This window comes from Camelus dromedarius, chromosome 16 (assembly GCF_036321535.1).
Source record: "Camelus dromedarius isolate mCamDro1 chromosome 16, mCamDro1.pat, whole genome shotgun sequence".
Classification (NCBI taxonomy): Eukaryota; Metazoa; Chordata; class Mammalia; order Artiodactyla; family Camelidae; genus Camelus; species Camelus dromedarius.
The window spans coordinates 17,203,220-17,219,477 of record NC_087451.1 but is presented as its reverse complement, the minus strand read 5'-3'; the positions used below and the strand labels follow the sequence as shown (position 1 = coordinate 17,219,477).

At 44.7% G+C, this 16,258-nt stretch overlaps 2 protein-coding genes and 1 long non-coding RNA gene across 6 annotated transcripts in view; 2 read left to right on the top strand and 1 right to left on the bottom strand.

The window, feature by feature from the left end:
- Positions 1-13,607, top strand: part of C16H17orf100 (chromosome 16 C17orf100 homolog) — a 58,233-nt gene extending 44,626 nt beyond the window's left edge. The window contains exon 3 of the mRNA XM_064495105.1: positions 13,305-13,607. The gene's annotated coding sequence lies outside the window, so the exon portion shown is untranslated. The remainder of the gene's footprint in view (positions 1-13,304) is intronic.
- Positions 558-15,402, bottom strand: LOC116157946 (uncharacterized). The gene is made up of 4 exons (XR_010384470.1): positions 14,305-15,402; positions 12,255-12,681; positions 6,686-6,783; positions 558-1,628 (listed from the first exon to the last, which is right to left on the bottom strand). It is a non-coding gene; the product is annotated as an uncharacterized LOC116157946 (long non-coding RNA).
- XAF1 (XIAP associated factor 1) overlaps positions 13,682-16,258 on the top strand; it is a 12,885-nt gene continuing 10,308 nt past the window's right edge. For 3 of the 4 annotated variants that reach the window (XM_064495102.1, XM_031469533.2, XM_064495100.1), the window contains exons 1-3: positions 13,682-13,809; positions 15,400-15,535; positions 16,020-16,076. In XM_064495102.1, the coding sequence (XP_064351172.1) occupies positions 13,778-13,809; positions 15,400-15,535; positions 16,020-16,076 (225 nt within the window). In that variant the 5' untranslated portion in view covers positions 13,682-13,777. The remainder of the gene's footprint in view (positions 13,810-15,399; positions 15,536-16,019; positions 16,077-16,258) is intronic. The other variant, XM_064495099.1, reaches the window with a different exon arrangement.

Here is a 16,258-nt window from a genome sequence, read left to right as displayed (position 1 = left end):
CACTCTGTCACTTTCTTCTTTCCTCCCTTCTCTGCCTGCCTGTCTTCTCATTCTGCAGCTTTCTTTCGGGGTCTTACCCCTGTTTGTGGTTTAACCACAGCCTGCTCCTGATTGATTACCACCCTCTGTCTTTAACGCAGCCCTGGTGCCAGAGTCTCAGATCTCTCTATTCCCAACCTTTTCCCGCCTAGATGTGCCTCAGGCCCTAAAACTCAACACACCCTCAATCAAGTTCACAAATCTCTTTCTGTGACCTCCACCTAAGGACACATATTCCCCCAGACCCTTCCTGCATCTGCCTTCCTTCTGTCCTCCCTCTTTGTAATTCTCATTCATCTAACCCTGGGTTTCCGCCCCCCTCTCCCCCATCCCAGGGCACTTAGCACGCTTTGAACCTATATATTTATTAGTGTGATTTTTATTTAATGTCTGTTTTATTCATCACCACATGTCCAACCAGCACCTTTTATAGTGCCCGATCCAGTGTTTGCATTCGAAATGTTTTTCTCTGGGATGTGTGAATGAGTGCAAGTTGACAATGAAAAATCAAGCAGTAGTCAATTTAGAAAGAAATAGAACTTTTATTTGAGCCAACCTGAGGATTAAAACCCAGGACCGTCTTGTAGAAAGCTCTGAAGACTGTTCTGCCTGCTAGAGGTCAAGCATACGTAAGTTTTTGAGACAAAGGGTTATACATCAAAGTAACATGTTGATGGTTTACACAGTCCAACAAGGCGAGTAGTGAGTTATTGTGACCCCTTACAGGATTGAGAAAGGAATGTTATCTTCTAAGGAGTCACCTTGCTGGCGTCAGGAGTTTTTGGCGGGGGGTGGGGGAGGCGGTTAGTAGGCATCCCTGTGTCTTCTAAGGGGATGTAGTTAATGTATCGCGCAGGTGCACAATGCACACTGCAGGGGAGGGAGGAGTGCCTCAAACTGGCAGAGAATTTTATGTTTAAAATTTTTCTTGTCCTGCCTTAAAAGCAATTTTTTTCATTCAAGTAAGCCATTTCCCTACAATAATACAATTCCCTACAAGAATACAATAATTCTTTTACTAAACTGAACTGAACTTGGATCCCCTTGTCCCGTCCAACACGCAGCAAAGCCAGTCTGATGGCGGGTTGTGGTGAGGGCAAGTACTGCGTCTACTGCAGGCGCCAAGCAAGGAGAACAGGCAGCTCATGCTCAAAACACCCAGACTCCCCCGTGGCTTGCAGGGAAGTCGGTTTTTTTTTTTTTAAGGCAACATTTGGGGTGAGGATTGCAGGTGACATGAATTTCTTCTGATTAGTTGGTAGTGGTGAGGTAACACAGTGGCGTTTGGGACTCTTTATTATCAAGTCTTTGGTTCCAGCCAGTCTGGGGTCTATGCACTGTGGTCAGCATGTATCACCCTCCTCCTCCTCCTCCTCCTCCTCCTCGATGGGGGTCGTAGTTCTTGCCCAACAACTCAAAGATACGTGTCAGATTGTATGCGCATCCCAAGAGGAGAAACAAGTACTCTGTTTTATCGCTGAACTAGTGTTTCTTGACTGCTTTTCCTTTGTTTCTGCATTCCTTCATTAGTAACTGCTCGAGTCTGCTCTTTGGAACTCAAGGAAGGCATAGAAGACCAAAGCCTTTTTCTGTAAACAAGAAACAGACACAGAGGCTTTTTTATTTTTTACCCAGGAGGGCCCCACGGGGTCCTGCTTGGTTTCAATCCCCCTTTTCTTTGCTCCTCCTCAATTCTGAGGGGAACAGGGGGAGGATAAGAAAGAAAATAGAGTTTTGGATAGAAAGGTTAATCATAAACTCTGCAGGGGAACTCAGTTTTAGGGGAACTCGATTTCACTTTGAAGAGGGTTTACATGGTTGGAGCACAGGCTCTGGATCTAGACTGCCTGGATGCCTGTCCTGGTCCTGTCTCATCCTGGCTGGGGGCCCTGTCAACTTGTCCTCTCTGAGCTTATTTTTTTTTCACAAATAACACCAACTTTGATTTCAGAAGTTTGCTTTGAAGATTATATGAGTTAATGCTCAGAGAATGCTTAACAGTGCTCTGGCATATTGTAAGCAAGCAGTAAATATTTGCTCTTGCAATTATATGCAAAATACTCTGAGTGGCAGGAACAATGGGGGAAGGCTTCACGGAGGAGGTGGCATCTGAGCTGAGACTTCAAGGTTGAGTAAAAATTTGCCAGGCAGCCGTGGGAGGCTAGTCAAGATCACACTGGATGAAAGTGTTCAAATCATTGAGAAAAATCTCGAGATAATTCAGGAATACAGGAGACTAAAGTGTAACTATGACAAAAAAAAAAAGCTAATAAATGGAAAGATTATACCAAGTTCATGGATAGGAAGACTAAACATTGTAAAGATATTCATTCCTCTCAAATTAATCTATAAATTCATTTCACTTCCAATTAAAATCTCAACAGAATTCTTATTTGACAAGCTAAATCTAAAGTTCAAAAACTTTTGCAAGGATCCAAGAATAGTTAAGACACTTTTGGAGAAGTGGGGGGAAATTGCCTATCAGAATTCAAGACTCACAAATTGATGGTAATTGATGTAATTATTAACTATTGGCATGAAGATAGAAAAATAGATCAGTAGCATAAAATAAAGAGCCTAGAAATAGATTCACACTTACATGGAAACTTGATGCACAAGAGGGTTTGCATGGACCATCCAGTGCTACTGGCAGCTGCTGGACTAGACTAATTCGTTTTTTAGCAGTAGAGACATTTTTCCTTCACTAAATATGTTACATACATAAGAAAAGTTTGATCATAATATGTTATAAATTAATAAAGTTATTTCTGATTTTTTAATTCACGAGTCATTTAATTATTCCCAAGTCTCATCAGTTGAAATGGGAGTTTAATTGATACATGCAAATTTATTTACCAAAAAATACTAACAAAGTACGGGTGAGGACGTATAGCATTCATTGCTGGTGGGAATATCAGATAGTACAGACGCTCTGAAAAATAGTGTGGCAGTTTCTCATAGAGCTAAAATACATTCACCGTACAACCCAGCATCCCACTCCTGGGGATTTATGGTAGAGAAGTGAAAATCTATGTTCACACAAAGACCTATATGTGAATGTTTGGAGAAATTTTACTTGTAATGGTCCCAAGCTAAAAACAATCCACACGTCCTTCAGCGAGTGAGTGGAGAAACAGACTGGGCTCCATCCACACAGTGGAGTACCACTCAGCAGTAAAAAAATAACGTACTTGGATGGATCTTGAAGGGCATTATGCTGAGTGAAAAAAGCCGGTCGCAAAAGGTTACACAAATGGTATTATGCCATTTATATAACATCTTGTAAGTCAGAAAATTAGAGGGAGGCAGAACAGGACAGTGGTTGCCAGCAGTTAGGGTTGGGGGAAGATGTGACTATAAAAAAGGTGACTGATGGCCACACCAATCTATACAGGTGATAATGCTTCATAGAACTACACACACACACACTCACACACACACATACATTGTGCTTGTTAAAAATCATTGAATCCAAATAAAATCTGTAGTTGAGCTGTAGGATTGCACCATTGTCAGCTTCCTGCTTTTATTAACACACTATGGCCATGTGGAATGCTGTACTGGGGCAGTCTGAAGAATGGTACCTCAGAACTCTGTACTATTTTTTCAACTCTTATAAGTCAAACTATGTTAAAATTTAAAGACCCTTTTATAAATTGCAGTAAATAAAAAATATACGTTAGACTAATGAATCCAATACCACCCAGTCCATATTTTTATGGCTGATATCATAGCAAAGAAAATGGTATCATTGATGAGTTTGTGATGTGCATGACGCACCTAGGAATGCAGCTGGTGAGCAGACTTTCCTCGACTTTACTCTTATTTGAGTCTGTTTGTGTGTATATGGGCGGGTGTGTGAGTATTTCTATGGTCAGGGCTGCTACGAGGACTGGTCACTGCTACTAAAAGCAGCCATCACTTGTTTTCATGCTTTAACTCAGGAACACAGTTTTATTTGTAAACAAGTTTTGGTTGCTAAAAATTCAGGGCCCAGTTTGTTCATAGTATAGGATGTTGCCATTAAAAGACAGTGTTGGTCACTCTAACCAGGCTCAGCTTGAGACAACAAATATTTACTCCAGCGCCGCAAGTCGGCTGGGAGTCTGCGGGTTTTCCAGCCCTGCTCCCAGCTGTGGGTAGACTGTGGGCAGCTCCGTACTCCTCTCATCCTGGACTGTGGGTCCGCTTCTCACGCTCTCTCATTCCGAGACCCGGACACTCTCAGGACATGCTATTCTCAAGGCAGAGAGAAGGAGCAAGAGGGCTGGTAGGACCTTGCCGCACCTCTAAAGCTTCTGCTCAGATATGGCATAGCTCACCTCTCCCCTTCCACTAGCCAAAAGCAAGTCCCATGGTCAAGTCCAAAGTCAGTAGGGTAGGGGTAGTGGGGGCGGAATTGTACTCTGTCTACAGGGAAGGACTGCAAAAGCAGGAAGGGAATTAGTAATTGTGCACAAATAATATGACCAATCCCACATGACTAGTGTTAAGTCCAGGACATTACATCTTCTTTTAAAAGTGATGTGTGTGGAAATGGGATCAGTTTATATGAGTTACGTGAACTCAGTTACTTGAGTTACAAGAATTCAGAAGTGAGATCGTTGTTGCAGGGATGTAAATTAACATAGCTATTCAAATTGGAAAATGAAATCAGACTTTTTTCCGCCACAGAAGGTAAGTCTGATTTCGATGATTACTTTGACAATGAATATGGACTTCGCCAATTAGGTTGTATAGAAGATGCTTCCCATAAGCCAACTGAGCTAAATTTGTAGCTTCAGTGTTTTGACACGCACATAATTAAATCACATGATAGAAAATAACCTTCCAAATTGTAACCGATGTACTGAAATTGTAAGATGTATTGAAATGAATAATATTTTCATTTTCCCAAGTCTCTCTGAGTATATTGGGTCTTAAAACATGCTTCTACATGAAAGATATATTTACTTATCATTTGAAAATCCTAATGAAGACTTTTTGGTGTAATTCTTGAAAGTGGAGCAGAAAAATAACCTGAGAAATCTGAACAAGAACACCTGCTCTTCTGAGCCAGGTTATTTCCAGTCCTTTGCTGTCAACAAAATTGAATGAGAACCCAGTTAAGCCGTCAGCTGATGCAACATGCAAAACAATTTTCTGTGATAGATCATTAGGTTTTTGGTGAAACCTGAGAAAGTTCATAGAATTAAGAATCTCTGCCCTTTCAAATCTTCCATTCCTATCTATTAACGTGAGCAAAGTTGCTCAGAACTCTCATCTATAACAGAATAAAAGGATAGAATTGATGCCGAATCCTGCCTCAGCCAAGTCGTAACAGGCACCTGTGGCTAACTGATAACAAAAAAGCCCCATCAACCTTGCTGAGCTGCCTTTGCAGTCAAATTTCACTTTTTATATATAATAATTCTTCATCAGCAGGGAAGGTATAGTTCAGTGGTAGAGTGCATGCCTAGCATGCACAAGGTCTTGGGTTCAATCCTCAGTACCTCTGTTTAAAAGAATAAATAATAAATAAACCTAAATTACCTGCCCCCCATAAAAAAAAGTTTAAAAAAATTTTTTAATCTTTATTATATTTATGTTGTTTTGGTCAAGTGGATACTAATAATTGCTGTTGTCATAACTCAAAACAGAAGAAAATGTTAATTCTTGGAGCCTTACTTTCATAAGAAATTTTAAAACATGAATATTTCAATTTGTATACATATTTTTATTGCAGAAAATATGACTGGGAGAGCAGTAGAAGACTAAATAAAAATATTTTAAGAGAGATTTTATGAGCTAAATCAAATAGAACTATAAGATAAGTGAGGAAAAATAATTACATAAAATTTTGGTTTGTCAAGGAAGAGTTTGAGTATTCTTATGATGGTTAACAGTAATGCATGATTGTCAGAGTGAGAAATCACACCTCAAATCCTAGCTGTAAGGATCCAGCCACCTGTGATTGAGATAGAGCTGATGATAGATGATAGATAGATAGATAGATAGACAGACAGACAGACAGAAGTCTCAGCACCCCAAAAAGAAATCCTATAGGCATTACTTCCCTCCAACCCACCTCCAACCCCACCCTGAGCCTTGGGCAAACACCAGTTTACTTTCTGTCTCTGTGAATTTGCCTATTCTGGACATTTCATATAAATGGAATTATACAATATACAGTCGGACTGTATCCTCAGATGCGGAATTGGTGAATACAGAACCCATGGATACGGGGAAGGGGCAACTGTACTACACTATTTTATACATACAAGGGCTTGAGCATCCTCAGATTTTGGTATCCCCGTGGGGCTGGGAGAGAGAGGAAGTGGGAGTGGGGGTGCTGGGACCCATCCATCACAAACACTGAGGGATGACTGTAACAAGGAGGAAAGTACAACCGTGTAAGTCATAAACCTTAGTGCTACAAACAACACTGCAGGCAAATACATAAAGTGCAGGAGTCCTAGAAATACAAGAAGATGTTTATTAAAACATTAAGAGGAAACAAAATTGGTTGCATTGTCAGGATAAGCTAGAATATGCTATAGTAGCAAATAAACCCCAACATCTCACGGTCTGTAAAGTTACTGTAATGAAAGAGAGGGCTGGAAGTAACATGGGGTGTTCTAAAAGTCCAGGCCTTGCAATGGCTCACCTCAATTTCGACCAGATTCTATTATTAATCAAATTGCAGCCGCGTGTCCCCAGTATAACTCCAAGTCTAAGAAATGTGGTTTCACTCTTCCTTTTCATCTAAAAAGAGGAAACAGTAAACACTTTATTGTTGTTTTTTTTCAAACTAGTAATTTGAAAAGTCTAATAAAATCAATATGCTCTTGGCAAGACTGATCAAGATGTTTTTAAAAAAGTGAAAATGTAGAAATAAAGAATATCAAAGATAAACAGTACTGGGATGGAAAAGGGGTCTATAACTGCAGGCACGGCAGAGACACAAAGGAAAGAAATGACCATGAACAACTTTATGCCACTAAATTAAAACATATGGCCAAGAAGGACAACTCCTTAGACCCACAGAGCACACTGAAACACTCAACGAGAAATACAACAGAGAATCAACTCATAACCATCCAAGAAATCAAAGAAGTTGTTAAAATTTTACCCACAACACCCTCCCACCTGACCTGGCCCAGAAAGTCTAATATGTGAGTTGTATAAAATATCCAAAGAACAGATAATCCCAATCTTATATACACTGGTCCTAACAATGGAAAAATGCACTTCTGTTTATGAGCTTGACATAACCCTAATACCAATATCAGACAAGGGCAGTTCATAGAAGGAACAGTATAAGCCTAGCTCACAGATAAACTTATGCAAATGTCCTAAATCAACTGCTACCCAATTCCATCCAGCAAAGCACCAAAAATATCTGTATTCTACACTCATCCCTAATTAACACTTCGTCTGAATATAGAACTCTGTGCTGAAAATCACTTTCCCTCAGAAATTAAAGGCATTTCTCCATTGTCTTCTAACTCCTAGTGTTGCTGTTAAAAAGTCCAAATCCATTCTGGCTCTTGATTTTTTTCTGAAATACGCTGTTTTTCCTCTTTGGAAATTCACAGGATCTTCTGCGTGTTCCTGGTTTTCTAAATGTTCATAATCAATGCCTTTTTGTCAGTATTTTCACTTTTGTTGTGCTGAGCATTTGGAAAGCTCAGCAAACTGATGTCCTTTAGTTCTGGAAATTTTCATTACTTTTTTTTTTTTTTGGATTATTTCTTCCTCTCCCATTTGCTCTATTATCTCTTTTTGGATCTCCTGTTATTTGAATGTTGGATCTCCTGAACTGGCAGTCTAATTTTATTATCATTTCTATCCTGTTTTTCCTTTCTGGGTTTGGGAGTTTGTTGTTTGTTTTTTTTTTTGTTGTTGTTTTGGTTTTTGGTTTTTGGTGTCTTTTTGTTTGTTTGGGTTGGGTTTTTGTTTTTGTTTTTGTTTTGGGGTTTTTTTGCTTTATTTTTGGGAAGTGTTTTTCACCTTAACCTTCCAAGATTTTTATTGAGTTTTTTTTTTCCTGGTGTTACATTTTTAATTTCTAAGAGAGCATTCTTTTCTTGTTTCAGAAAGTGTCTTTTTGAAAACTCTGAGTATATTAATGTCAGTTCTTTTGAAGACATTTCATTACGATATTGTTTCCAATGCCAAAAAAAAAAAAAAAAAGAAGGAAAATCCTAAATCCAATTCACAGGATAACAAATTAACATCTTGGAGCACAGTTATATAATTAGATACTTTTCAGCAATTATAATGAATAAACCAGAGCTACATATTTGAATATGGCTAAATCTCCAAAACAAAGGGCTGGGGGAAGGGGGAAGATAAGCTGTAGAAATATATATACATTTTAACTCTATTTATACAAGATTTAACAGTATGCAAAAACAATATTACATGTTGTCTATGGGTCCATACATACATAGTAATCTTAAAAGTCACGCAAAGAAATAATAAACTCCAAATTCAGAAGAATAGTTATAATATGGGAAGGGCATATGTGGAATACATGAGAAACTTTAACTGTTATTTCTAATATTTTCTTTCTTAAGTTGAATAGTGGGTGAACAGGTTTTTTGTTTGTTTGTTTTTTGGTTTTGACATTTTAAAATATTCATTATTATGGGTTTTTTATTTATATAAAATAAGTGAGAGGATGATTTCAAAAATAAACTTAAAGTTTATAGAAAGATCAAATTGTATTTAAAGTAGAAATAGGAAACCTGAGAAGTCAGGTGTTTGCTTAGAAATGTTAGCAAAAAATAAAGATAAAAAATAGAAGGACAGCAGAGAAGAGATCAATAAGACCCCAGCTGTCATTTACAATACGTAAGTAAATAATCTAGTTTTGCTTAACTTTAACCATAATGGGACAGAGTCCTAAACATGACTGTTAAAAAAATAAAAGTCAAAAATCAAAAGGAATGCAACAGAAGGGAGATTGTCTAAGCAGTCTAAGATGACTTCCCTTATTATAATTCTAAAAGTGTGGCTATATTGACATCATTTGGAAATCGATTTGTGTGGTACTTTTCATCTGCCCTGGAAGTATGAGTGGAAGAGGAGGGAGACAGAGATGGAACTTTGGACTGTACATAAATGTGAGTGTTCTCCCAACTGTGTGCCCTAAAATCTCTTCATTACTCTGAACACCTGGTGTTTTCTTCCCGCCAAGCAGGCGACTGTCAAGGTAAAATAAGCCAGTGTGGTCCTAACTTGCTTCTCCCGTCAGTGCCCCTCCATGGAAGTGTCCCTAGAACGAAAGATGAGAGAGTTCATTCTCCTAATGACATTCCAGTCTGGCTGTTAATGGTCATCTCTGTGGCAACCTCTTCTGCTGTCCCTGCCCCCTCACACCACTAGAAAGGAAAGAGACGGCAACAAGAAGGAACTAAAGCAAGGTGTTCAACAGCACTAAACAGATCATTCCAACAACGGCAACAAATTAATTACCCTCCCACCCCACGTCTTCCCACTCCCCAGAGGCGCACCCTGGCAACAGTACTACTAGCACCTTCTTCCAGTATTTACCTCCATATTTTCAAGTAAAATAATTAAACAGCTATTTTGTGACTTCCCGAGTTTAGAAACTACTTATTGACTTCCTATCATAAAAGATGAGTATTCAGGATTCTTAACACAGATCCTACCGCAGTGCCCCCATCCATTTCTCCTTTCCAGTAAACAGATTTCCAGTAAAAGATTTGATGTGCATGATCGTTTGTCCTGGGTCACATGAGATTTGGCAGCAACTAAAGTGGCCATTCCATGATTGTGATCTAGAAAAACCGCCAGCAAGAGGGAGAAGGCCCCAGAACACTGACCCTGAAATGTCCCTTTGTGGCACTGGGGCAATGACCACTTGGGGACAAAGAGGGGCACTGGGATTGCTGATTGGATGGGGATGGGTGGGGGGAGTGAGTGAGGAGGTGCTTTGACCAGAAAAAAAAGTTGAGAATGTGCGGAAACAGTTCTGAAGGAAGGGAGGGGGAAAGTACTGGGGCCACAACAGCAGACAGAATGCCATGGAGTTGCTGTTTCTTGCCTGTGAGTTTAATGACAAGGTTCCTCCCCTTTGGATGCCAGCTAAGCAGGAGCCGGCAGGGCATCCCCTGACTTTGCAGCCTCGCCAGGGCTGGAGTCAGCCCCGAGTACAATCACAGATATTCTTGGTCTTGACTTCCATCCAGAGACTAGTCATTTGATGCAATTGCCTGTGGTCTGAAAAATAAACTCCCACCCAAACACATTGTACTCGGGGAGACTGCAATCTCAATGATCATGTCTCCCAGGACTCAGGCCCACTCTGACCACAGGATCTCTCTAAAGTCACGACTGACAGAAGTGTGCACAATTCTACCATGTAATTTTTGTCTGGGAAGTAAATACTTCTGTCGTTACATCATTTTCCTTAGCATAGAGATCCCTTAAAAGAATAAAGCGTGACCAAGAGCCTTTCTCAAAGCTAACTAGGGAAATAACCTTCTTTTAATATTCTCTCCTGTCTTCCTTGACTTTGTACAGCTTTCACATGCAATTTCTCATTTTATCCTCACAACAACGCATTGAGGTACATAGTATTATTTCTGCTTTCTCGGCCATCCCAGAGTTTCTGCTTCCCCTCTTGCCTCTCCCTACTGAAAGGTAACACTGGGCAGCCCAGCCAAGTCACGTCTGAGGGATTGGTTCCCTGTGACTACCCTTACCTCCCTCCCCGACCCACAGGCTGGACACAAAAGAGGCTGCCGGAAACCCCTGACAGCTGCCAGGCGAGTAGCCACAGTTCCCTGGAGAGGCATTCTAAGCTCACAACAGAGCATTTCTCATCCAGTTTTTTATGAGTTTGGGGTTGGGGAGGGGTTGGTGGCCGGCCAAAGATGAGTGGCAGGATGATGAAATCATGCGAGCCCACAGCCCTGATTCATGTCACAGTGGGAATGGGGACAGGCTTTTGTGCCAACCAGAATGTTCCTGGTTACACACTGCAGTTAAAAATAGTGATAGCTTAGGAGCGGGCATGGTGGTCAGAAAGAAATCTTCCTTCAGCTGTTACATTCTATTATTTTTTTTAAAGAAAATGTATTTCTGCATTAGTTATAGAATTCTAAGTTATCTTTAAAATTCAAAAGAAAAAGGCCCCTCCTGCTGTTTTGAGAGCCCTCGGGCTCTGGGGCAGCCGTGGGGGTAGGGGGCAGTTCTAACTGCTGCTCTAATTATCTCAGACACTCATCCTTCACACCCATCCAGCTCAGCCAGCGTCTGCCCACTGCTGCACAGCCCAGCGCCTCACGGCCTGCTAGGCACAAGCATGTGGGGCCCTCTGGCAGCAGGTCACGAACCAGAAAGAGCTTGTGGAAAGAGGTGATGAATCTCAAATCACCTGCACCCGTGGCTGGGTGAGGACAAGTTGTGGCGACAGACAGACAGGCAGCCAACCGTAACCGGAGACAGAGGAGGTAGGTCCTGTATCAGTGATAACGTCACAGCTGGCCTTAAAGAACTGGTGGAATTTTGATTTGTAAGGAAGGGGTGGTGCAGGGGTGGGCCAGTCCGGAAAGGGGAAGCATCTTGGAAGACAATGAGGATGTAAATGAAAAAACTCAATGGTCATTTCCAATTCCACCGCCAGGGCCCCTGTCGTGGATTCCTGTCCTCTGGGACATCTCACCAACACAGCCCTCTTTGGCATCTCTACCACCCCTCCATTCTGGGGGAATCTCAGCATGAGACCACATGTGAAAGCTCAGGTTTTTTCATTATTGTTGCTATTCATGAAACTGCCTGAAGTAGACAGGAGTCGGGAGCAAAGGTCAGAGAGATTAAAGAATTTGCCCGGCTGACAAGGAAGGGAATCAGGAAGCTAACCCAGGTCCCCCCTGCCCAGGCCCCCATCACCACCAGCTGTGAAATAAGGTGGATGGTGTACACAGACCCCTGAGTGAGATCAGCCAGGTTTGAACCCCAGCTCTGATGTTCACTGTGTGACCCTGGGCGAAGTGCTTAACCTCTCTGTGCCTCCATTTATATAGGTGCAAGATGGGGCTAATAATTCTTACACCAGAGCTGTCAGGCAAATTAAAAAAGATCCTGCCTGTAAAATGCTTAGTATAAGGCCTGTAACACAGAAAATGTTTAAGCCTTCATTCGCTGCTGTTACTTCCACTCACCGATCATTATCATTACCACCATTGTCTCTCACTCGGTACCTGAATTTTCGAGTCTGCCGGTTGGCTGGAGACCATGTCTGGACCTTTTCCTTAATCCTGTTAACCTCCTCAGAAAAGCTGCTCTCAGTCCATTTGCAGACTTCACAAGAATTCTCTCAGCCTGCTTGTGGCATTGCTCAATACGGTGCTTTGGAATCCTTCTGTTAGCACAACTGTTTCTGGAGTCTAGAGAGCTCTGAGGACCCCAGAGGGGATGCGCACTAGTGTGGGTCTATCGAGCGGGCGGAGGTGGGGGGGAGGTAAGCAGCCTCCACATCCTGTTCCCACGTCCCACAGGCCCCCGCGCCTTCTCTCCCCATGTGCTGTCTGCACCTTGGCTTGGGCGGGCTTTCTTGCCAGCTCACCCATGGTGAGGGGGACACACATTATCATTTTTATTTATCTCACAGTTGCACCCTGCTTCTCCCTGTGAAAAGAACACAAGTAGACAAACAAACGTTCTGTATTCAGTTGATTCAATGATGCATATATAATTCTGGACTTGTGTTGTCTTTAGCAAAACTTGATTCCATTGAATCTCAAATTTTGGTGTCATTTGGACCCAATTATAACCATCTGGGTTGTAGACTCTTTCAAGTGTCCACTAAAAACATTGGCTCTTCCTCAGGAAAAGGCACGTACTCAGATGAAAGCAATTTTGAACACAATTTCTGGGAGCACCTGGACTCCCAAAGTCCCCCAGGTCCCCAGGCGAGTCCAGAAAAATGAGGAAACAGAAGCCCAGAAAGCTAGTGACTCAAGCTGCCAGTTAGTTACACTATCAGGGTCCAAACCCCCACCTCCCGACCCTGTGGCTATTCCGGGACAGACAAGCCTAGGGCTCCCCGCCTGGGTTCAGAGCCTGGTTTTGCCGCCTGTTGGCTGTCCCCTTGTTAGCATTATAGTCGTGTCTGCTGTAATTATTTACAAGAGAGGAAAGAGGCACTCAGGAAGACAGGCGGTTGCCCTAGGTCACCAAGCTTCAAAGTAATGTGGCTCCAAAGTCTGCAATCTTGGCACCCACCACCCTGCATCCACAATTCCTCCCAGACTCGACCGGGACCAGAATACGATGCAGGACGTCCAGGAGCCACTCTCAGGGCACAGCCTTCAAGTTCATCACAGAAAAACCAGCTTTCTCCTGCAGAGGGAAGACTGGTAAGAGGGCCAGGAGGGAGTGGAGGCCCATTTTTCAAGGAAGGGGATGGAGAGACTTGGGTGCAGTGAGGCCATATGGGTAAGGGAGGGGCTGCTGCCCAGGGAAGGTTTGGCTCCCGCCCAAAGGGTCATAGGAACAGCCGGTGGCAGGAGCACAGGCTGAGGGTGGCAGCAGGGACCATCTGGGCTGGTTGTGCTACAGAGGAGCTTCCTGGAGTGCCCGACCACAAGAGCAGCTGTGGGCTGAGAATTCTGAAAATCCCTCCCTCCCTGGGCTGTGGGCGGGGTTGCTGGAACACTTTCAGTTTTGTTTCTCTCTCTGTACGCAAGAACTGAAACTGGACGAAGTCTCCAGAGGCAAGAACATGGAGGGAGACTCTCAGATGTGCAGGAACTGGTAAGAAGCTGCTTTCCCTAGTGGCTGACCTGAGGCTGGCTGATGAGGGGAGTAGACAGGATAAGGCTGTTTCTCAAGTGAGGAGGAAAGGATCCATGTACCCCGGAGGGCCAGGGCGGGCCCCTGTGGTGCGGAGGTTTAAGCTCAGTAGGTGTCTGAGATGATGAGAGGCGGTCAGGGTCAGTAACAGCCCTGGCCCAGCCCCCGCCCCCCACCCCAGATATTTCAGACTTTCTGGGACAGTTCTAAAGCCAAACAGCCAGGCTAACTGTCCTGCTGCGCTACTAGTACTTGGCAGACCTTGGGCCCTAACTTGGGATTCTGATCATACGCTCTTCACACCAGTCTTTGAAAGAAAGTGACCCACAGAGACTCACCCTCACTTTGAGGGGGAGCTGTGGGGCGGGGTGAGGGGATGGAGCAAGGGTCCCAGACCACACCTCTAACTCCGGGGGACCTGGCCCCTTGAAGCATTTCGCTCTTGAAGCTCCCTACCTGTGGCAGGAACCAGAGGGATCCCTCCCAGAGAGCCTTCTCTCGCCAGGCCCTTCTGGCTCTCTGGTGTCTGAACCAGCTCAGGAAGGACAGCCGGGGGGGACGGGGCAGGGAGAGCAGTGGGGGAAAGGGGCCAGGCCAGGCAGAAGGGCAAGAGGAGAGGGCAGGAATGGGGAGCAGCCTTTGTGCCGTCTGCCTGGGTGGTGCGGAAGCCAAGAGCTTGTTCAGACCAAGAGGAGTGAGGCTCTAGCCACTCCCCTCTGGCCACATCCCCTGTGCCCGGGACGGGGGCGGGCAACTCTCATCATCCTTTGGGCCTTTAAGGCTATGGCCACTGGTGTCCTTTCTCCCATGCTACCAAAAGCAAGAGCTGGGAGCAATGAAAGAAGGCATTTCTGGGTGATGAGGAGCATTAAGAAACGCCCTGCCCAGGAGCTAGAAGACTCAGAAGCCTTCTCCAGGAAGGGTCTCAGAACCTCTCTGCAGGTCGCACAGGGCACAGAGAGACAGCCTCTCACCCTCAGAGACGGGGGAAGCTCTCCCTATGGGATTCTGAAAGCTGGCATTGCCCTCGCAGGGAGCGTGGGCGTGGCAGGGCTGGATTTCCAACCGGCTGTGGGTCAAGCAGGGGAACACCTGAAAACAAACAAAATATTTGATATTTGTTATTTCATTTAAAAACAGTTTTACCGAGGTATGATTGACATAAGCTGCATTTATGGTACATTTTTAAAGTGTACCATTTGACACGTTTGACGTATGTATATACCTGTGGAGCCGTCACCACAGTCAAGACCATGAACCTACTCATCACCTCCCCAGGTGTCCTCAGGACCCTTTGTGACCTCTCCCTCCTGCTCCTCCTCGCCCACTCCCTCTCAGCCCGGGTGGTGGAAGAGCTTGTGGAGGGTCCTGCCACTTACTTCCTGGTTTTGCATTGCTCTGACTTGGGACCAGCATGGGGAAGGGGACAGGCAGTATCACCATCACATTTTCAGTGCTTAAGGCCTCAAAACACCTTAGCCCAGCAGCCCTGGGTATGAAATATGGCTCCAGGCTTTATACCATGAAATAAGCCTGTTTTCCCTCCTGCAGCAAAAGAAGCGTGGCCTCTGCGCATCTGGCCCTGCACGAGGCCCACTGCCTGCTGTTCCTGGTCCTCTGCCCGGAGTGCAAGGAGGCCGTCCCGCAGGAGAAGATGGACGAGCACTGCAGGGGCGGGCACCAGCAGGTGAGGAGGCGGGAGCGGGACGGAGGTGGGAGTCCCGCCCTCACTGCAGCACCTCGGGGCACCCGTTCCCCAGCCCCTGTGCGCCAGCCTTCACTGCGGTGGGAAGGGTAATTCATTCCGCCTTTCTTGTACTGAGCGGAGGCGACTCCAGGCCTTCCCACTCCCAATCCCTTCCCTACAGGGGTGAGGATTCGGCCAAGGCAAGGGGCCCCTGTTTCAGGAAAGGTACAATGTTCTTTTGAGATGTGTCCAGAGAGGAAGCAGGAAAGGAGAGCTCCAGAAGGCAGCTGTGGCCAAGGTCGGTCAAAGGCTGACCCCTCTCCTGCTGTTTCTGGAGCTCCTCACGCTCAGCAGTTCCCACAGTCGCTCCTCGAACACGGGGCTGATGCTGCAGGGAGCCGAGGGCACCTGATCCCTGCCCCGAGGCCTTCACACCCCCGACACTCGACACATGGAGCCAAGGCGTCTTCCTCTGTGCTCCTAGGTGGGGTGTGCCATGTGTCAGCAGAGCCTGCCGAAGCACTCGCTGGAGGTTCACGAGGTGAGAGTGAAGTGTGATTTCTCCGGCACCGCCAAGCCCGGGAGATGGAGGGGTGGGCAACGATAAAGGTTTCCCCCGAGCTCTCACTTCTGGCCCAGTCAGGATTGGGGAACGATGGGGACCTAGCTCACCACAGGGACACCAGGCCTCCCGCCTCCAGATGCCGGTCAGAGGTGCTCCCC